The 18,786-nt window shown below is 39.9% G+C and overlaps 2 protein-coding genes across 3 annotated transcripts; one reads left to right on the forward strand and one right to left on the reverse strand.

The window, feature by feature from the left end:
• Positions 1 to 3,854: 3,854 nt before the first annotated feature.
• LOC120746879 (ladderlectin-like) lies at positions 3,855 to 6,270 on the forward strand. Of its 2 annotated transcripts, XM_040052389.1 has the most exons (7): positions 3,855 to 3,922; positions 4,003 to 4,067; positions 4,177 to 4,212; positions 5,124 to 5,233; positions 5,332 to 5,460; positions 5,696 to 5,801; positions 5,890 to 6,270. In XM_040052389.1, exons 2-7 carry the CDS (start codon positions 4,010 to 4,012, stop codon positions 5,970 to 5,972), a joined length of 522 nt encoding a protein of 173 aa, XP_039908323.1. In that variant the 5' UTR covers positions 3,855 to 3,922; positions 4,003 to 4,009; the 3' UTR covers positions 5,973 to 6,270. The 2 variants fall into 2 exon arrangements, with proteins under 2 accessions (XP_039908323.1, XP_039908324.1); XM_040052390.1 differs by lacking the exon at positions 4,177 to 4,212 and having other exon boundaries at positions 3,862 to 3,922.
• A 6,774-nt stretch (positions 6,271 to 13,044) lies between these two features.
• Positions 13,045 to 17,033, reverse strand: LOC120746876 (type-2 ice-structuring protein-like). The gene is made up of 8 exons (XM_040052386.1): positions 17,011 to 17,033; positions 15,822 to 15,895; positions 15,647 to 15,734; positions 15,389 to 15,451; positions 15,006 to 15,112; positions 14,763 to 14,897; positions 14,561 to 14,669; positions 13,045 to 13,382 (listed from the first exon to the last, which is right to left on the reverse strand). Exons 3-8 carry the CDS (start codon positions 15,705 to 15,707, stop codon positions 13,306 to 13,308), a joined length of 552 nt encoding a protein of 183 aa, XP_039908320.1. The 5' UTR covers positions 15,708 to 15,734; positions 15,822 to 15,895; positions 17,011 to 17,033; the 3' UTR covers positions 13,045 to 13,305.
• Between the last annotated feature and the right edge of the window lie 1,753 nt (positions 17,034 to 18,786).

The following is an 18,786-nucleotide window of genomic DNA, read 5'->3' on the forward strand; positions in this document are numbered from 1 at the left end:
TTGGTTATCAGAATCAGAATACTTTATTGATCCCTAAGGGAAATTATTTTGGTTACAGTGCTCCAGTATAAACAGTAACACGGACAGACAATACACTAAGTACGGAATAGCACAATATATACAATGTATGCATGCATATGCACATATATACACATGTAAGTCACTTATTGATAAATAGCTGAATAAGAAAGAAGAGCATGTGCAAAAAGGGCGTAGCTATTGCAGTATACAGTGTGTTAGGTGGAGGAGTTGTAGAGGGAGATGGCCACAGGCAGGAAAGATTTCCTGTGTCGTTCAGTGGTGCTTTTCGGTAATCTCAGTCTCTCACTGAACATGCTCCTGTGACTGACCGGCATGTCGTGGAGTGGGTGGAAGGTATTATCCCACATTGTCTTTATCTTGGACAACATCCGCCTCTCCGACACCACCTTAAGGGAGTCCAGCTCCATCCCCACAACATTGCTGGCCTTACGGATCAGTTTATTAAGTCTGTTGGCATCTGCGACCCTCAGCCTGCTCCCCCAGCATGCAACAGCATAGAGGATCGCACTGGCCACAACAGAATCATAGAAAATCCTGAGCATTCTTCAGCAGATGTTGAAGGACCTCAGTCGCTTCAAAAAATAGAGACGACTCTGGCCCTTCCTGTAAAGTGCTGTGGTGTTTTTAGCCCAGTCCAGTTTATTGTCAATGTGTACTCCAAGGTATTTATAGTCCTCCACAATGTCCACATTGATCCCCTGGATTGAAACAGGGGTCAAGTGTTTCCTGACATTCCTGAAGTCCACTATCAATTCCTTGGTCTTTGCCACGTTGAGCTGCAGATGATTCTGCTCACACCACGTGACAAAGGAGTCGACCACAGCCTGGTACTCTGTCTCATCATCCCTGCTGATGCATCCAACCACCGCAGAGTCATCAGAAAACTTCTGAAGATGGCAGGCCTCTGTGCAGTGGCTGAAGTCTGTGGTGTAGAGGGTGAAGAGGAAGGGGGAGAAGACAGTCCCTTGTGGTGCCCCTGTGTTGCTGATTACCTTGTCAGACACACACTGTGGGAGACGTACATATTGTGGTCTTCCTGTCAGGTAATCAACAATCCAGGACACCAGAGAAGCATCCACCTGCATCGCTGCTAACGTATCACCCAGGAGGGTCGGCCTGATGGTATTGAAAGCACTGGAAAAGTCAAAAAACATGACCCTCACAGTGCTCGCCGGCTGGTCCAGATGGGTATAGGCACGATTGAGGTGTCAGGACTCTCACAAGAGACAACAGCGCTATGTGAAGAGAGAGGGAGGTACAGTGGTGTTGTTCTGGATTCCAGGCTGACTACAGGTGAGGTTTTTTTTTTTTGGGGGGGGGGGGGGGGTGAGAGCAGTCACTGCAGTTTCGAATCTGTTGAAGAACAAATTCAACTCATTAGCTCTATTCTCACCTCCCTTACCTCCCCTGCTGTTGGTTGGCCTGAATCCAGTGATGGTCTTCATGCCATTCGAAACCTCTCTCATGCTGCTTTGCTGGAGTTTCCACTCCAGCTTCCTCCTGTAATTGTCCTTAGCCTCTCTGATCTTGTCCTTCAGAAACACCTGAACCCTTCTCACCTCTTTACCTTAGTCACCCACAACGTGTTATTTGGGAAACAATGAACAGTCTGAGCTGGAACAATTGAGTCTGTGCAGAAAGTTATGTAGTCTGTGATACACTCAGTAAGCCCATTGATGTCCTCGGCGTGAGGCTCACAGAGTATCTCCCAGTCGGTCACCTCGAAACAGCCCTGTAGTTCCGCCAAGGCCTCCTCTGACCACCTCCTAATAAGATAAGATAAGATAAGACTTTATTGATCCCACAAAGGGGAAATTTTTGCGTCACCTCAGCTGAGGTACAGATATATGAAGGAAATACAAAAATACAAATAAGTACAATCAATGAAAAAAGTAAGATAATACACTATATACAATGGTAGCATACACAGTATGTGATTATGGATATAGTTGGAAATATGGAAGACATAAACTATATAGCTTGGAAGGTCATGGAAGGTCCATTATGCATGAAGTGGTGACTGTGGATGTTCACAGTGTCCAGTGACTTATGACATCGTGATTGAGGAGTTATAGAGTCTAACTGCTGTTGGGATGAATGATCTGCGAAAGCGCTCCTTCCTGCAGCGAGGGTGTTTCAGTCTCTGACTAAAGAAGCTGCTCAGCCCACTCACATACTCACGCAGTGGGTGATGTGGGTAATGCTCCTCGTGGTGACAGGTTCCCTCCTCACCCTTCCCTCCCTCCCTCCTTCCCTTGGCACATAGTGGGGGGTGAGGTGAATCAGGTTGTGATCTGACCTTCCAAGTGGGGGGAGGGAGGAGGAGCTGTATGCATCCTTAGCATTAGCATACAGTAGGTCTAAGATTCTCTCCCCCCTGGTGGGACAGTCTACATACTGTTTAAATGCTGGTAATGTATTGTCCATGTAACATGGTTGAAGTCACCCGAGATCAGAATGAAGGCACTTGGGTGCTGAGTGGGTACTGTCACATGCAGCTCTGGGGTTAGCCGAGGGAGGAACGTAAACAGCCAGCAATCTGACGTGAGTAAATTCCCTGGGCAAATGATACGGCCCGAATCCAACAGCACACAGTTCAATATCCGGGCAACAAAACCTTTCTTTTATTGTTATGTATAACAAAAACAGCAAGCCCACCTCCTTTCTTCTTACCACTACTGATGCTGTCCCTGTCTGCCCGAACAGTATGGAAGCCTTCCAAGGATGTGTTATCGTTGGGAATGTCCTGGTGCATCCATGATTTAGTGAAAGACATAAGACTACACTCCCGGTATTCCCTCTGACTCCGTACAAGCGCTGAGAGCTCATCAATTTTATTTATTAACGATCGCACATTTCCCATACGATAGACGGCAGACACGGTTTATACCTCCTCCTTGCTTCTAGCCTCCGCTGTCTCACCGTCTCCTTCTTTCTTCTCTTCTGTCCTTGACCTCTGCATCCCCGATGTGTTTTTCTCCAAATTTCAGCTGGTACGTCTGCAGGTCTGGCCAGCGAGTAAACAGTCCATGCAGTATATAGGTGTTGTCCCGTTCCTCGACAAAAGTAGCACTTCTGCGTCCACCAGCAGAACAGAAACTCTCTCAATCCACATGATTGAGGGAAAGATAATAAACAGATAAAAGTACAAGTAAGGAAAAAAAGCTAAACTAATGAGAAAAAGCAGGACTAACTGTAACAGGCTACATGCTGGTTGGCGCATGCGCACTATTATACTATAGTATAATAGACCTTACTACTATAATAATGTGGACTCTATTAAATGAAAAGAATAAATTACACATCTATGAAACCTGCAGCTACTGTCTTTATTTAAAGTTGTAAGTATTTAAAGTCCATGTTACCAGGCTGTAGAGTTCTCTGTTAGTGTAATGGATTTAAAACTCTTTAAATCTTCAATTTTATCTCAAAGGACAACATGATATTTCTTCCAGTTTATATTTAACTAACTGCAACAATATTTTCAGTCACAATTACGTTATCAAGGGGTGGCAATACATTCTTAACTTTTAGAACAGGAGGAAGACGTTATGCATAGTATCTTTTTAAATGCTGATAATGACACTAATTACAATGTATTTTAATATCCTTGATCCTTGTACTCTTTGAAACCTCTCTGTTGACTATCAGTAAATATCTGAAACCAAGTCAGCATGAAATCAAATTAGGGATGAGGCAATTGGGTTTTTGTTTGTTTGGTTGTTGTTGTTTTTGGTTAAGAAATAAGTTATTTCCTGATTTTGCAAGTATACAAATGTAAGAGTATATAAACACTAGTCTCGGAGCTGTTCATCACCTCTATGGTGGAAGGCTGAAGCTAGTGGCTCACACTGAAAAGAAAGAAGACCTTCTACAAAAGGTCTGGTACAAACTCTTAAATGATCTTATCTCCTTTATTTAAAGAATTGACAGTAGTTATTGTCTTCTGTTTTTTCACAGAGACACCATGAAGCTCCTGGTTCTGGCTACACTTCTTTGTGGATTGATGGTTCTGACCACTGCTAGTGAGTATTGCAGTATAATGTAAAGTATGTAAATATATGTCAGTATGTACGTGTTTAAATAATTCGTCACCATCTAATGTTTTAATTTGTTCATTTCTGCCACATGAAGATGTCGGCAGTGGTGCAGGAGGTTTAATTCCAACAGGTCAGTGAACATTTCCATATTTTCACCAAAGTTAATCACATTTATAAAAAAAAAAAAAGGAAAGCAATTGTGTTATGCATGATGAGTTTATAATAAGGAGGATATCTTTTAAGGAAACGCAGGTCAACAAAAAATATTTTAAAATATATAATTATATATAATACAGCAAGAGAGAGGAAGAGATATTATGAAATTTAAATTGCACATAGAAATAGAGTCCCAAAAAAAGAAAATAAAAACAGTCACAAGCCAGTTCAAAGACCTTTTAGATACATTAAAGTTGTTCATTTAGTATAAGTTGTATAACTATAAATACCATATTGGTTTGTCATTTTTCGGTTTAACAATTGCCTAAGTTTGAGCACAAGTCACATACCAGAAATGCCAGCCTAATATCAGCCTCATATCAGCCCTTCTGGCTATCAAAAAGTCGAAAGTTTAAATCCAAAGGTGACCATACTTTGCCACCATGCCCCCTCAGCTTTACCAGGACCAGAGATACTTGCAGATTCAGTTGCTAAAACACATTTCCATTGACTTTTTTTAAGTGATCATGTTTTGTTCTGTTCAGTTCTCTTTGTTATTGATTTTATGATTATTCCTATATTTATAATTTTTGATGAAACTTTGTGTTTGGAAATTTTACTGCCTATTACTAGAGTGAAAAGATTAATAACTACTAAAAGAAGATTGCAGCTGCATACATATAATTACAATTTATAACTGTAAGGGAATCAAAATGCCCTGCACATTTTCAGTCACTTAAACTACATAATATTTAATTGTCGAGATGGTATTTGTTTGTTTGTTTGTTTGTTTTTTTCAATATTGCATATGTCATGATTGAAAATAAAACAAAATATAATATCAGCTGGAGACACATGTACATACAGCTATTTATTTGTCACTAGCAAGGAGTTACCGGTTCAACATGTCCTCTGGTTGTCCTCATGGTTGGTCTTATTTCAATCATCGCTGTTTTGTCTACGTTCCAAGATCCATGAGTTGGGGTCAAGCTGAGGTAAGTTTCTCTGATTTGTATTGTCTTCAAAACTTGATTAAAACACATCTAGCCTAGTTGTGACTTTGAAAACCTCTCTGTGTAACTCTTTACTGAAGAGAAACTGCAAGTCAATGGGTGGACACCTTGCATCTGTGCACAGCAGCAGCGAGTACCGTCACATTCAGAAGCTCACTAGTGATCATGACTACATCGAAACTTGGATTGGAGGAACTTATGAATTCGAGGTACCTTTTTTTTATCAATACCTTTCTGTTTCTCTTAATGACAGATATGTCATTAATGAAAATACAGAAGCCACTGACAGATAAAAGCAGCTTAAATAATATTATGAATAATATGGGAGATTTGCCAGCTGGTTACATTCGTTATGTCAATTAAATAAAGCTGATTTGACAAGACTTTGGCTAGGCATGATCTTTAGGCCCGCCTGAACTGATGCTACCAATCTCTGTCTTCTAGGAAAAACTTTGGCTGTGGAGTGATGGGAGCTCTTTTCACTATACACACTGGTGCCCAGGAGAGCCTAGTGGTGGCAACCAGAATTGTCTCCAGATAAATTATACCCGTAATTCAGAGCTTAATATTTAACATGAATACTTAATATGTGAATGATTTTAAATGAATTTACTAATTTCTGTTTTTGAACTTTGCAGCTTCCAAGTGTTGGGATGATCTGTGGTGTGACTTACGTCGGCCATCTGTCTGTGCCAAGAAAAAATCAACACTCCTCGGCTGACACTGAAGCATGAAACTCCCATAAAAACACAAACTGATGTATAATAGTGTTTGTGTTATGCTTGCTCCTTCTTCTTTCATTTTCCAGTTACATTTTTTTCCCTTTCTTGGTAGCACCCAATCTAAACATCACAATTACAAATCAACAAAAGCTACATTGTCTTTTAGGCCTTGTGTCTTTAACAAGTGCAGACTAATTGTGTTACCACAGCATTGATCTTACAAAACTGTTGCTTCTTCTGTTTATCTCTTTATTTTTGCTGTTTTATGCAACATTAAAGCTATCAGTCAAGCATCTATCTGTGTTACATCTCTTGTGTTAAGGCATATACATATTTAGCAGTAGGGATGGGTATCGTTTAGGTTTTATCCGATACCGGTGCCAAATTGGTACTTTTGAAACGGTGCCGGTGCTTAAACGGTGCTCGAACCGGTGCTTAAAGAATGGAGAACACAAAATTGGTCCATAAACCTCTCATGTTCAGCTGGTTTTTGTAAAAAGATAACAATGTTAGCCTTTTCTGCAGCTATGGGGCATATATGGTATCACTCTTGGCTGGAAGCAGTGCTTAAACAATGGAAAAACCACAAACTTTGTCCAAAAACCTCTCATGTTTAACTGTTTCCCACTTTTTCTTTGGTCATTTTAGCCTTTTTGGCCAGGGTGAAGAGAGTATCTGCCATCAAACAAGAAGACAGCCGCATGTAGCTATGATGATGTTTGCTAGTTCACCTTACCTGCATTAATGTAATAACGTGTTTAGCCTACTCAACGTAAATTACACACGAACAACATCAAACTACTCACGCAGAGAAGAACGGCTGCTGCTGCATCATCATCCTCATCATTTCTGCTACACTGGCAGGGCTAGGGGCCAGGACTCTATTCTTCGGGTTTTTGGGGGATGTTGCTAACTCCGGGCCCGATAACAGGCAACCCACCCGCAGTAGATGTGCTCGGTGTGAGGTCTCGCAGCAAGCTATCAAATACGGCGCATTTCTCGGCTTTTAAAAAAAACGCTATGCGTCGCCAGGTGTTTCATTGGATTTGAGGTGTTACCTCCTTTGACAGTATCACAGTATCAGCTTAAAGCACTTGTTGCAGGCTGCTGAGTTTGCATATTTTGCTGTGAAGTACAGCCAGACTTTTGACCGCTTCGCCTTGGACATTTTTAATCTGTAGCTCTGCTCTAACAGAACGTACGTACCTGGCCCCGCCTACTATCCTCGGAAACGTAAAATGATTGGCTAGAAGTGTATCACAGCTCAGGAAAAAAAGCACCGAAATAAAGCACCGAAATGTGCGCTGCTTTTCGGTCTGGTTACTACCGTTTATGTCAGAACCGGTGCCATCATGGCACCGGACACCGGTACCCATCCCTATTTAGCAGTCATAATATGCATGTATTAAAACTGGGGAATTTAATATTTATCTGCATTTGCTGGTTCTATTATCAGTCTTAATTAGATGTCCTTCTACTCGAAGACTTTGGACAATTAAAAAAATATGTTGTCATAGGCATGACAGTTTGATCACCTTTTTGACCACTTTGTGGCTTCTATCAACAGTATTCCTAATAGAACAGCCACTTTTTAGGTGTCTCTGTACAGTTGAAGTAAGGTGAAACAAATATGAGTCTCTTCCTCTCTCTCTTCAAAAAAAAAAAAAAAAAAAATCCCCTCGCTTCTGTGGATGGTCTTTATCCTTCAAGCTCGGGTTCTCTACCAGATGCCTGGGAGCTTGAAAGTATCTCAGCTGTTCCTAGGAATGGGCTCTTCTGGACAGAGATTTCTGATGTTGTTCCTGGGATTTGCTGGAGCCACTTGGCTAGTTTGGAAGTCGTTGCTCCGAGTGCTCCGATTATCACTGGGACCACTGTTACCTTCACCCTCCACATCTTCTCGAGCTCTTGGTATTTCTCCAGCTTCTCATATTCCTTCATCTTCATGTCTGTGTCATTCGATTCACTACATCTATCACTACGGCAGTCTTCTTCTGTTCGTCTACCACCACTATATCCGGTTGGTTAGCCACCACCATTTTGTCCGTCTCTATCTGGAAGTCTCACAGGATCTTAGCTCGGTCATTCTCCACCACCCTAGGGCGCGTCTCCTATTTTGACCTCGGGACTTCAAGGCCCTACTGTATCCAGGCCACTAGGGTATACTATGCTGGCCATTTGGTTATGACGTTCCATGTATGCCCTGCCTGCTAGCATCTTGTATCCTGCTGTTATGTGCTGCATTGTCTCAGGGGCATCTCTGTCTCTCTCTCTCTGTGCAAGCTTCAATATCTGTGAGCACACCCCACTTTTCAGTTATTTATTTGTAAAAACTGTTTGGAGTCATGTATGATTTTCGTTCCATTTCTCACATGTACACCACTTTGTGTTGGTCTTTCACGTGGAATTCCAATAAAATTGATTCATGTTTGTCGCTGTAATGTGACGTAATGTGGAAAAGTTCAAGGGGGCCGAATACTTTTGCAAGCCACTGTGTGTGTGTGTGTGTGCATGCATGTGCACGCGAGTGCGTGTGTTTGTGTTTGGGGGTGCATTTGTGTGACCTCCTGCTCACCAAAAGGGTAATGAAGGCAGGAAGTTTACTAAACAAGAAAACAGAACCTTCACATAAGATGTACCTATAATAAAACACTACAGCCTCTCCCAACGACTTGCTCTGCTCCTAATCTACAGCTGCGTTGGAACAGAAATCGAGGGATGGAGAGAGCGTGCCAAGCTCCAACGGTGACAGCGCAAAGGGAGATCAGCGTTGGAATTATGACTCTGTAAACGGCACAGACACCAGGAGCCATGACCGTGACTGAGAATGACCACCAAATGCTGCTTCACTTTGCCATGCAAAGTACTTTGACACTCTGGAGAAGGCCTTTCCTCTGTATCATTGTTGTTGCCATTTGCATGTGAGAGCTTAGATTGTGGGGAAGATTAAAGATGAACAAAGGGTGGTGGGAGAACAGTGAAGTGAGGATACACAGTGTGAAACTCCTTTAAGTGTACAACAATGTTAATGTGATATACAGAATGTCAGGAAAGAAATTCTGGTATTAATGTGATTCTTTGATTTAAGAATCAAAGGGTGGGATTGTATAGGAATTTCTTTTACTTATGTATTAATCACATTATTTTATTGTATAATGCCTTGGTGCCACTGGATTTTAACATGTCTGACACCCATACTGTAAGACAAATGGTGGGGGTGTAGTAAGGAAGTTGGGGGAAGCAGACCACGCCACAGGAAGAGTCTTTTGTCTCTTTGAGGACTCTGGGAGGTAGCAAGGGAGTGTGAACCTTAAGCTGTGAAACAGCTGTGTACTGCCTTTCGTTCCTGGAGAAGGTATTTAACTGAGAGCCATGCTAGGCTCAGAGAGCCTCTGCTGACCTGCCCCGCGGTCATGCAGGCTCTCCACAAGCTTGGTTGTCTGTTGTCTTTGTGTGTTTGGATTAAAGAATGTTAGCTACTGCTCACCGCTCGTCTGCAGGCTTTATTTCATGGAAAACTTCCACAACACCATCTAACCAGATGAACAGAAATAATGTTTTGGCATAAGAATATTTGTTTTGTTTGTTTTTAAATTCCCCACAAAAGGTATACATCAGCTCTCTCATTGGTAATCCTGAGTGACTGACAGAAAGATGCAGAGTACATAGTTGTACATAACTGTATGCAACACTGTCAGTTTACACGCTACTGCTGCATGTACTTTGGTTAAGGGAGGAGTGATTGTAAGAAGCCAGTAGTATGTTGTACTATGAAAAAATATAAACATCAATATAAACATTGTAAGTTTGATGGGGAACTGCATGAAATGTCAGTTACAGTGGGATATGTTGTTATGGTGAGTACTGTGTGTATGTGTGTGTTTGTAGAAACACAGCTCCGTGCTGTGATGATGATTAAGTTACAGTGAGTGCTAATGTAATCGCCACAGACTGTTGATTATAAATCATGCAGTTATGCAACACATATTTTTTGTTTTTTGTTTCTGAGTGAGTTGGGGAGTATATCAAAAGCTTGAAGGCTTATTTAATTTTTTTTTCTATATGTTAATACTTTCTACATTGTAGATGCATACTGAAAACATCAAATATATAAAGCAAGATATATAAAATTATGTAACAAAGAAAAAAAAGTATAAATAACTCTGCATATGTCTTATATTTTAGATTCCTAAAGTAGCCACTTTTTGTTTTGTTGAAAATGTGTCAAACCTTGGCCTTATCTTAGTGAGCTTCATGATGTTGTCACCTGAAATGGTTTTCACTTCACAGGTGTGACTTGTCAGGGTACATTGGTGGAATTGCTTGCCTTCTTAATCGGGTTGTACGGGTTGGGACCATCAGTTGTGTTGTGCAGAAGTCAGGTAGGTACGCAGCTGACAGCCCTATTTGACAACTTTTATAATTCATATTATACATCGAAACTGGCTCACACGAGCACCGCCCCAGCAAAGGAAGACCAAGCGTCACCTCTGCTGCTGAGGATAAGTTCAATCAGAATCAGAATCTGATAAACTGGATTAATTCCAGCCATTTGCAATTAACTCATTCACTGCCATTGACGGCTATAGACGTCAATTGAAAGCATACGTTTGAAAATGGCTGGCAGTGAATGAGTTAAATTGCATGCTCATCCAAATGAGCTAAACCAGTGCATGATGGTGTTTAATCACCAAAACTGGAGAAGGGGTAGAGAGGGGATGGCCTAGGATATGAAGCAGGAAATGACTGTTGTGTATTCCGTTTACTGCAACAAAGAAACTGTATTCTGATTATCACCCATTTAAGCAGTAACTGTAACGGAATATAGTTACTCGTATTTTGTATCTTAAATACCTAACTCCATTACATGTATTTCGTTACTCCACAACAGAGATGGGCAGTAACACATTACAAGTAACGTGTTACTGTAATCTGATTACCTTTTTCAAGTAACAAGTAAAGTAAGGGATTACTATTGCAAAAAAGGTAATTAGATTACTGTTTCTTTCCTGTAAGCACACTGCATTACTGCGTTACTAAAACCATGATTTTTTTTGCGAGTGTGTCTCGTGACAACAGCTGTGTGCAGATCAACAATGGATAATATATCGAGTGCGGGAGAGAGTATGAGCGTGCAGCGTTTAAAGCGTGGAAGTACTGACCTTACTTTTGACTCCGTAAAAGGTGACAAAAACATTAGCGTCCGCTGTTCACTGCATGGGAAGAAAACTTCTTTTTACAGCGAAAAAAACCCCTAAACTTCCGAGCAAGCACCGAGTGCGCTACGACGTAATGGGAAATCCACAGAGAAACTTGCGGATTCTTCCACCGACCGCTGCGACACACCTGCACCAGGGCAAACATTCGCCTGCTTTACAGGTGAAAATAGAGCAACAGGACCGCTGAGTCTTTCATTTTATTTATTTTCTGCTGCGTTTTACTTGCATCTATTTGAAAGACTGAGTGTAAACACAAAAAATATTTTATGTGCTGTAATGTGCAGAAAATAGGTTTAAATGTTAAACAAATTTTCTCCAGTCAGAGAATGTTGCATATAATTTGATTTTTGCTTTATGCATGAAGTTAAAAGATTAAAACAAGTTTTAAAAAGAAACTTTTCCATTAGATTACATTTTGTATGATGGATTATGCAGAAAAAGTAGAATTGGGCTGAAAGATCTATCACTTTATCACTTATTCAGGTTGTAAATCATGTTTTTAAAAGTAACTAAGTAATTAATTACTTTTGAAAATAAGCAATGAGTAAAGTAATGGGATTCCTTTTTTGGGGAGTAATCAGTAATTAGTTACCGATTACTTCATGACCAATGGTCAAGTAACTTGACCAACACTGCTCCCCAACACTGCCGTGGTGTTCACCTGGCATAGAATTTCTCTCAATACCAGCTCCATAACTAAGAAGGCCCAACAGCATCTAAAAAATTCCAGTGGAAGCTGAGAACAGTCCATCTCCCTCCATTCTTTCTCACCACCTTCTACAGAGGGACTATTGAGAGTGTCTTGAGCCGTTGCATCACTGTCTAGTAGGGTAACCACACCATATCGTTTAGCAATACCCTACAAAGGATAGTGAGAACGGATGAGAAGATTATTGGAGCCTCCCTTCCCTCCATGACAGACATTTATCACACTTTAAATAAACTCATTTTCAGTGGTGCAGTTACTCAAAGTATAATTTTGGAAGTTTCCAGTATCACCATCAGGTGTCACTATGACAATATTGGTCACAGGGAAAGGTCAGCAGTTTTCAGTCCTTGATAACTCAAGATTTAACTGAGGGATAGAAAACAAAAAAAACCATGAGCAGTGATGACAGGACTTGGTGGCGATTATGACTCATTTTATAAAGCACATGTAAAGCATAGGAGGGTAATATAAATATTAGAGTGCATAGCCACAAAAACTCTCTTTCCATGTGCTACCATAAAAATGATGTTTCACAAGAGCAATGAATTACATTATAGCTGGAATCGTTTTATTTGAGTCAGTTCTGATGGACATTTTTTTTTTTTTTTTTAACATTCGAAAATGTAGTTTTTCCTCTTCACTATCACTCCTGCAAGCCTTACTCTAAAAACTATCCATTCACTTCCGCTTGGGGGCGATCATGGCTCAAGAGTTGGGAGTTCGCCTTGTAATCGGAAGGTTGCCGGTTCGAAGCCCCAGCTCGGACAGTCTCGGTCGTTGTGTCCTTGGGCAAGACACTTCACCCGTTGCCTACTGGTGGTGGTCAGAGGGCCTGGTGGCGCCAGTGTCGGCAGCCTCGCCTCTGTCAGTGCGCCCCAGGGTGGCTGTGGCTACAATGTAGCTTGCCATCACCAGTGTGTGAATGTGTGTGTGAATGGGTGGATGACTGGTTGTGTAAAGCGCTTTGGGGTCCATAGGGACTAGTAAAGCGCTATACAAATACAGGCCATTTATCCTTTTCAGGGTCGCAGGGGGCGCTGGAGCCTATCCCAGCTGTATAGGTGTACACTAAAATTACTTACTTCATGTTGTGCTTTGAATATAGTAGAACTATAGCTGTAACATGGAGCAACAGACCACCAGTTTCTTTCAATGCTTTAGTGTTTTAATTTACATAAGAATATGAAATACAGTCCACTTTCCAAAACAAATGTGTACATTGTGTGAAAGCATTCTTTTATTTTTAAAGACTTTCCAAACATAAAATCCTTCTGCAGTTTATTGTATGTGTCGTTTGATCCCTTATGCTGTAGCAACAGAACAGAAATACCAAGAAAGACTCAATAGCTGAAAAACACGTCAGTGTTTTTACTGATGAAGTGTAGGTTTGCATTAGTGATGAGATCACATGATAAGGCTACCACAGATAGATGGGAGCTTAGTCTCACACTTCATGTCATCCAAGCATCCTGCCTTTCCTTCTGCAAGAAACACACAAAAAATAAAACAGGAATCGGTCTCAAACAGTGACACTATGACTCAACGATCCTCTTTCATCAAAATTTATAAAATGTAACAAAAACTTTCTGAAATGAGGGGACAATTTTCAGCAAAAAAATGAGTGTAGCTAGTTGCTAAGACACAACTAAATACAATATTTGTCAACTTATTTTAATTAATTACATTTGGCTATATCATCATTGATGCATGTGTACACAGTTAAAAGCAGAGGACAGTTCTGTGGATTCAGAGGAATATGCAGCAGTGTTCACCAGCTACATCAGCACATGCATTGACAATATTGTCATGCTACAAAACGTATCCAAACCAGAAGCCACGGTTGAACTGTGAGGTACATGCCATGCTACATGCACGCTCCGCTGCATTCGCCTCTAGTGATGCAGATAGAAACAAAAAGGCCAGATATGATCTGCGTAGATACATCATGGAAACCAAGAGGCAGTACAGGCTGAAGCTGGAAGGATACTACAACAACAGGAAGGCTTTCCAGCGTGTCATTAAAAAGGCACACTTCATCAGTAGAGTGCCCCTCCCACCACTACAGGACATTTACAACAGTCGGGTCAGGAAAAGGGCTCACAACATCATCAAGGACCACACACACGCCCACAACACACTGTTCACACTCCTGCCAACTGGCAGACGCTACAGGAGTGTGAAAGCAACGACAATCCGACTAAAGAACAGCTTCTATCCACAGGCCAGCAGTCTACTGAATCACTAACTAGTTGTTGTTGATTATCTTTGACCTGAAAAATTGCTATTTTGTACATATACAATCAATACAATACAACTTCATACAATATAAACATGTTAATATTGCATACTCTGTAACTATCACCACTGTGACAGTGTTGCAACTACTTGCACTTTATTCTAAATTCCGTCTACACCCACAGATAAGCTACAAAGCCCTTGTTTTACTTTATTATCTTCTGTGCTATGTTCTACGCTCAGAGTTAAGTTTACTCTTTATTTTAGTTAGTTGATTATTTAGTTGTGTGAAGGGAACCTGCAAAGTAAGAATTTCATTGCTCTGCATCACCACTTGTGTTTTGCGGTGTGTATGACAACAAACTTCTTGAATCTAGCAGGTTTTTTTTCTTTTTTTTTGATGGGGGTTGGGGGGTAGACTTACCACCAAAAGTTATCTGCAAACAGTGGTGCTTATGTTTAGCTTCCTGTCCTCTGCAAAACTCAGCAAAAGCAGACACGCCCATATAATCACTCCAGGACCAGGAAGGATTCTGTTAAAGCAAAATTTAAAAAAAAAAAATTGCTAATTCATATTAATTAAAAATGCAATTGTTTCATAAACTGCTAGACACCATGCTATTTACCGCTGGAGTATTATGACCTCCAACCCAAAACTGTCCATAGCCACGTCCAGCACGTTGCACCTCCTTTTGAATCTCGTAAGCTTGACTGGCACTATACACAGATGCAAGCTGTCCTCCACGAGACTGACAGTTTCTCTACAGCGCAGACAAACAGACAGAATTAAGTGACCAAGAAATTTTACATCATTAATGTACTCCAAGCTTTCATAGTATACTTAGTGTAAAAATCAATATCTTTGTTACTTGAGCCTCAGCCCAGGTCATGTATCTTGGAACAAAGAGGAGGCACTGTTGACTGTGCATACTCCATCCATCAGGGCAAGATGGAACCCAGCCACCAAAAGGGTCCTCTGAGGACAAATGGACAAGAAATGTTGATATTGAGCTGCCAGTGAATAGTTAATCTGTTGTCACTCTTCATTTTTTGGCTTTTACGGGAAAAAACTAAAATAAATAAATATTGTTATATTGCATCTGTTGTAAATGGTTTCATTCACCAAATGTCTGCATCTGCATGGGCTGAAAATGTTTTTGGTTGCAGTTACTAATGTAGAGCATGTGCTGTTCTAATTTTTTACAGGTGGATCATCGAGATATTCATCCTAAAATAACCATCTTACATTCACCTGGTACAGGAGGAGCATCTGTCAAGGGTATATTACTGTAAACTGGAACAGTTGCAGGGACAGCTTCAGCCACAGACAAGAAATAAACAAGAGAGTTAACACAGTATCATAAATTCAGTACCACAAAGATAAAATGCTCATGAACAATTAACACTTAAAAAAATCAGACTGATTGAAACATCTAAAATCTGCTATTCTTCAATCACGTTTTGTATGTAAAATCTAAAAATATCTACACATTTGCCTTTAAATACTCACAAGAAACTTGGGCAAGAGCCATCATGGTGCACACAAGCAGAGGCACAGTAAGCGCCTTCATCACGGAGCCTTAACCTCTGATAAAGACCTAAAGGGGGTTTCATTTGCATTGGGTTTACAAACCAGTGGTGAGAACATTAATTTTAATGAAAAGAAAAAACTTTTGCAATGTTACCTTCTGTTCTTCTTTCTTGGTCTCAGTCTGCAGATCCTGTGTGGGGAGCTGAAGACTGCTGGTCTTAAATATGCCTGTTCACAGGGGGGGAAACAACGAAAGAGGTCATACATACTCATAACACACAAAGAAAGAAAAGCAAATATAAATTTAGCATGAAAAATGAACCGGGGCTTTTACTGGCACATAAACGCCCTTATCCTGTGTCAATGAACTGCCGGAAGATCACATGATTTTTCTCCAGCACAAGCAAAGTTCAGTTTATAATGTTCATGTTTATTCAAGGATTTATCAGTAAAGAAATTTGATAGATTTGTGTTTGAATATGAGACATGACCCAGCACCAGCCCTACCATCCACAAAGAGGCTTTATTATTTAATCCTGTGATGTCTGTAACTCTTTGTTAAAAAAGCAGCAGTTAGACACCCTGCATGTCTGTTTACTTTATCTTTGACCTTTTCCTCCAACTCCATTCTCTTAAATGTTTTCTCCCTCTTTTCTATTTCTACCCTGTCTTTCGCTAGTCTGGCTTATTATTGCAATCAACCAGAAAACCACTCTGATAACAGTGCACATCAAAAACAAACTATGAGCATGTACTGTGTATTTCTCTCCACTGTGAATTACACACAATATGTTTGTAGCCAATGCTTATAATAACAGACAGTCACAGTCATGACTTGCATGTGTTTAAGGTCCCCGTGTTGCATAAACTGTACTTGACAGCTTTTCTGAGTACCCTGTGTCACCCTATCCAGAAAAACTTCTCCACCCATATTTGCATATCCAGTATTTGATATGAGGGTGTCTGTTGGACAGTGTAGCAGGATGCAGCAACAGTGCCAAACAGCATTATAGTAAACAGTTACCCTCAAAACTGCAGATGATCTTTGGCGGAATGATTTGAAAAAGTTTATTTAATTGTTTCGAGGTTTAATTCACCGTGTTGGTTAAAGTTGATTTTTAGAAATAACATCTGACGATTACTCCCATTAAAATATAATCTCTTAGAGTAGAGTTATCTACTGTGAAAAGCAACTCCTTACCTTGCATTATCAAAAATAAACATGTCTTTGCATTTAGGTTGTGAACACAGATTAGGTTCAGCAGAATATGTGTAACCTATGACACATTTGGAAATCATTTAAATAAATTGAACCAGAGAGTAAAACTTGTAAAATAAATGACCTTGAGGATGCTACTATTTACAACAGATGTGTATACACAAATATTTATTTATTTTAGAACATCCTGTTCCCAGTCGCTCCAGCACCAGGTTTCTTTTTCTGTTCTTGGAAACACAAGCAGAGGAACTCTGTCACTGCCATGTATTACTGGAGCAAACACAGCATCTCACATCTTCACTCTCTATCACACACACACAGTAAGTGAAGAATGATTAAAGACCCCACTTGTGTGTGTATAGCCTGGAAATAACTAATTTTCAGTTCAAACATGCAATATTCTTATACACAGTCTTCAAATCTTAATGGATATGTATGAACATAGGGTTATATATGCTTCTAAAAGTATGTACTTTTTAGTACATATCAGTATGTGTTTATATATTGTATTTTTATTGTATTTATGTCAGTAAATGTCAGTATCAAATGTTAGCTAGATGTCAGTAAAGTGCAGATAACAGGTCAGATTTCTTAGCCCTCCAGATTAAAAGTGTAAAGTCCTAGTTATAGTGGCTGCTATAAGACATATATGTTTTAGTCAGCCAAGAGACACAAAAACAGTGCTGTGTAACATTACAGATTTTAGTATTGATCTGATACCAAGAAAATACAGAGGCAGTATTGTTGATGCCAGTACCAATACTGATACTCTTAACCAAAAAAAAGGCAGCTTGTACAGGAGAGCACTGTGTCATGATTTTTATTTCTATTTGGAAATTATGAACATATTTTAATGGCCACTAAAATCCTTCATTTTGAATTACAAGCTTCCAGGCAAACGTGGTCTGGTAGTTTGTGGCTGTAGTAGGAACATTGTTGAGCATCTGTGAGTAACGATGTCACTAGGGAAGCAACAACCGCCTGCTCTTCAGTGACTTACCGTATCAAAGTAGAAATTGCGATATAACCACACAAAGGTTCTTTCTCTAACTTCGAGTGGTTTAAATTCCTTCAATCTTACTACACTCTTGGTGTCTTCTCTCAGTATAGCAATCAACAATTGTTTCTATTAGGAGATCAGGTTCTAATCTAATCTTACTACATTATTAAAATAATTTAAGATGTTTATGTTTTTTTGGCATTCTTGTTTTCTTTAATTTTCTTAAACAAAAGTTAAAAAGAAAAGGTTTGCATCATGTTTGAGGTTGATGTCTTAAAATATCACATCAATAATGCAAAAATAAGGCTCTGGCTAGACAGCAGGGCTCTAACTGTTTAAGCCTTCAAAAAAAAAAGAAAAGAAAAAGAAATCATCCGTAACAGTAAACCTGAGAGTCTGATTTACTCATATTAATGTTCAAACTAGAAACAAAAAACAAACAAACAACCCCCCCCCCCCACAAATTTTACATTATGTGGCCTTGTAGCAACCAGCAAAACATGTGTTAAACATGTACTATAGCGTAACCTTGTGGAAAAACTGGAAATAGTTAAATCAGAAGCGAGCCCATTTAAGCTGTACTGATGTGTAACCCTACTGAAGGTTTATTAGCAAGAAAAGTCCCAGTAGGCCAGTATAAGATGATCTAGGATTGGCAGGAAGCCAAGGTATAAACATCAATAAGGAAGGACCACACCAGGGTAAACAGTGCACAAATTGTTATATTTGACACATAGCAGCTGCAAATAAATGTACTTAAAACAATAAAATAAAATGCTAAATATTCCCCCCCTCAAAAAAAGAATAACAAACTAAATTAAAGTGCGCACATACAGCTTTTCTCTGAGTCATATGTATGAATGAATAATGTCTGATGACTGATGGATCATTGGGACCTGT

This window comes from Simochromis diagramma, unplaced genomic scaffold (genome assembly GCF_900408965.1).
Source record: "Simochromis diagramma unplaced genomic scaffold, fSimDia1.1 OVJJ01000365.1, whole genome shotgun sequence".
In the NCBI taxonomy this organism is placed as follows: domain Eukaryota; kingdom Metazoa; phylum Chordata; class Actinopteri; order Cichliformes; family Cichlidae; genus Simochromis; species Simochromis diagramma.

What these genes read in the sequence shown, in the direction of transcription:
- LOC120746879 (XM_040052389.1), top strand. Translation starts at nt 4,010, where the DNA reads ATGAAGCTCCTGGTTCTGGCTACACTTCTTTGTGGATTGATGGTTCTG. An exon ending in AGGAGGTTTAATTCCAACAG is followed by an intron (nt 4,213 to 5,123) that starts GTCAGTGAACAT and finishes ATTTGTCACTAG; the next exon opens with CAAGGAGTTACCGGTTCAAC. An exon ending in TCTCCAGATAAATTATACCC is followed by an intron (nt 5,802 to 5,889) that starts GTAATTCAGAGC and finishes TGAACTTTGCAG; the next exon opens with CTTCCAAGTGTTGGGATGAT.
- LOC120746876 (XM_040052386.1), bottom strand. Translation starts at nt 15,707, where the DNA reads ATGAAGGCGCTTACTGTGCCTCTGCTTGTGTGCACCATGATGGCTCTT. An exon ending in GGCTCTTGCCCAAGTTTCTT is followed by an intron (nt 15,452 to 15,646) that starts GTGAGTATTTAA and finishes CTGTGGCTGAAG; the next exon opens with CTGTCCCTGCAACTGTTCCA. An exon ending in TTTGCAGATAACTTTTGGTG is followed by an intron (nt 13,383 to 14,560) that starts GTAAGTCTACCC and finishes TGTTTCTTGCAG; the next exon opens with AAGGAAAGGCAGGATGCTTG.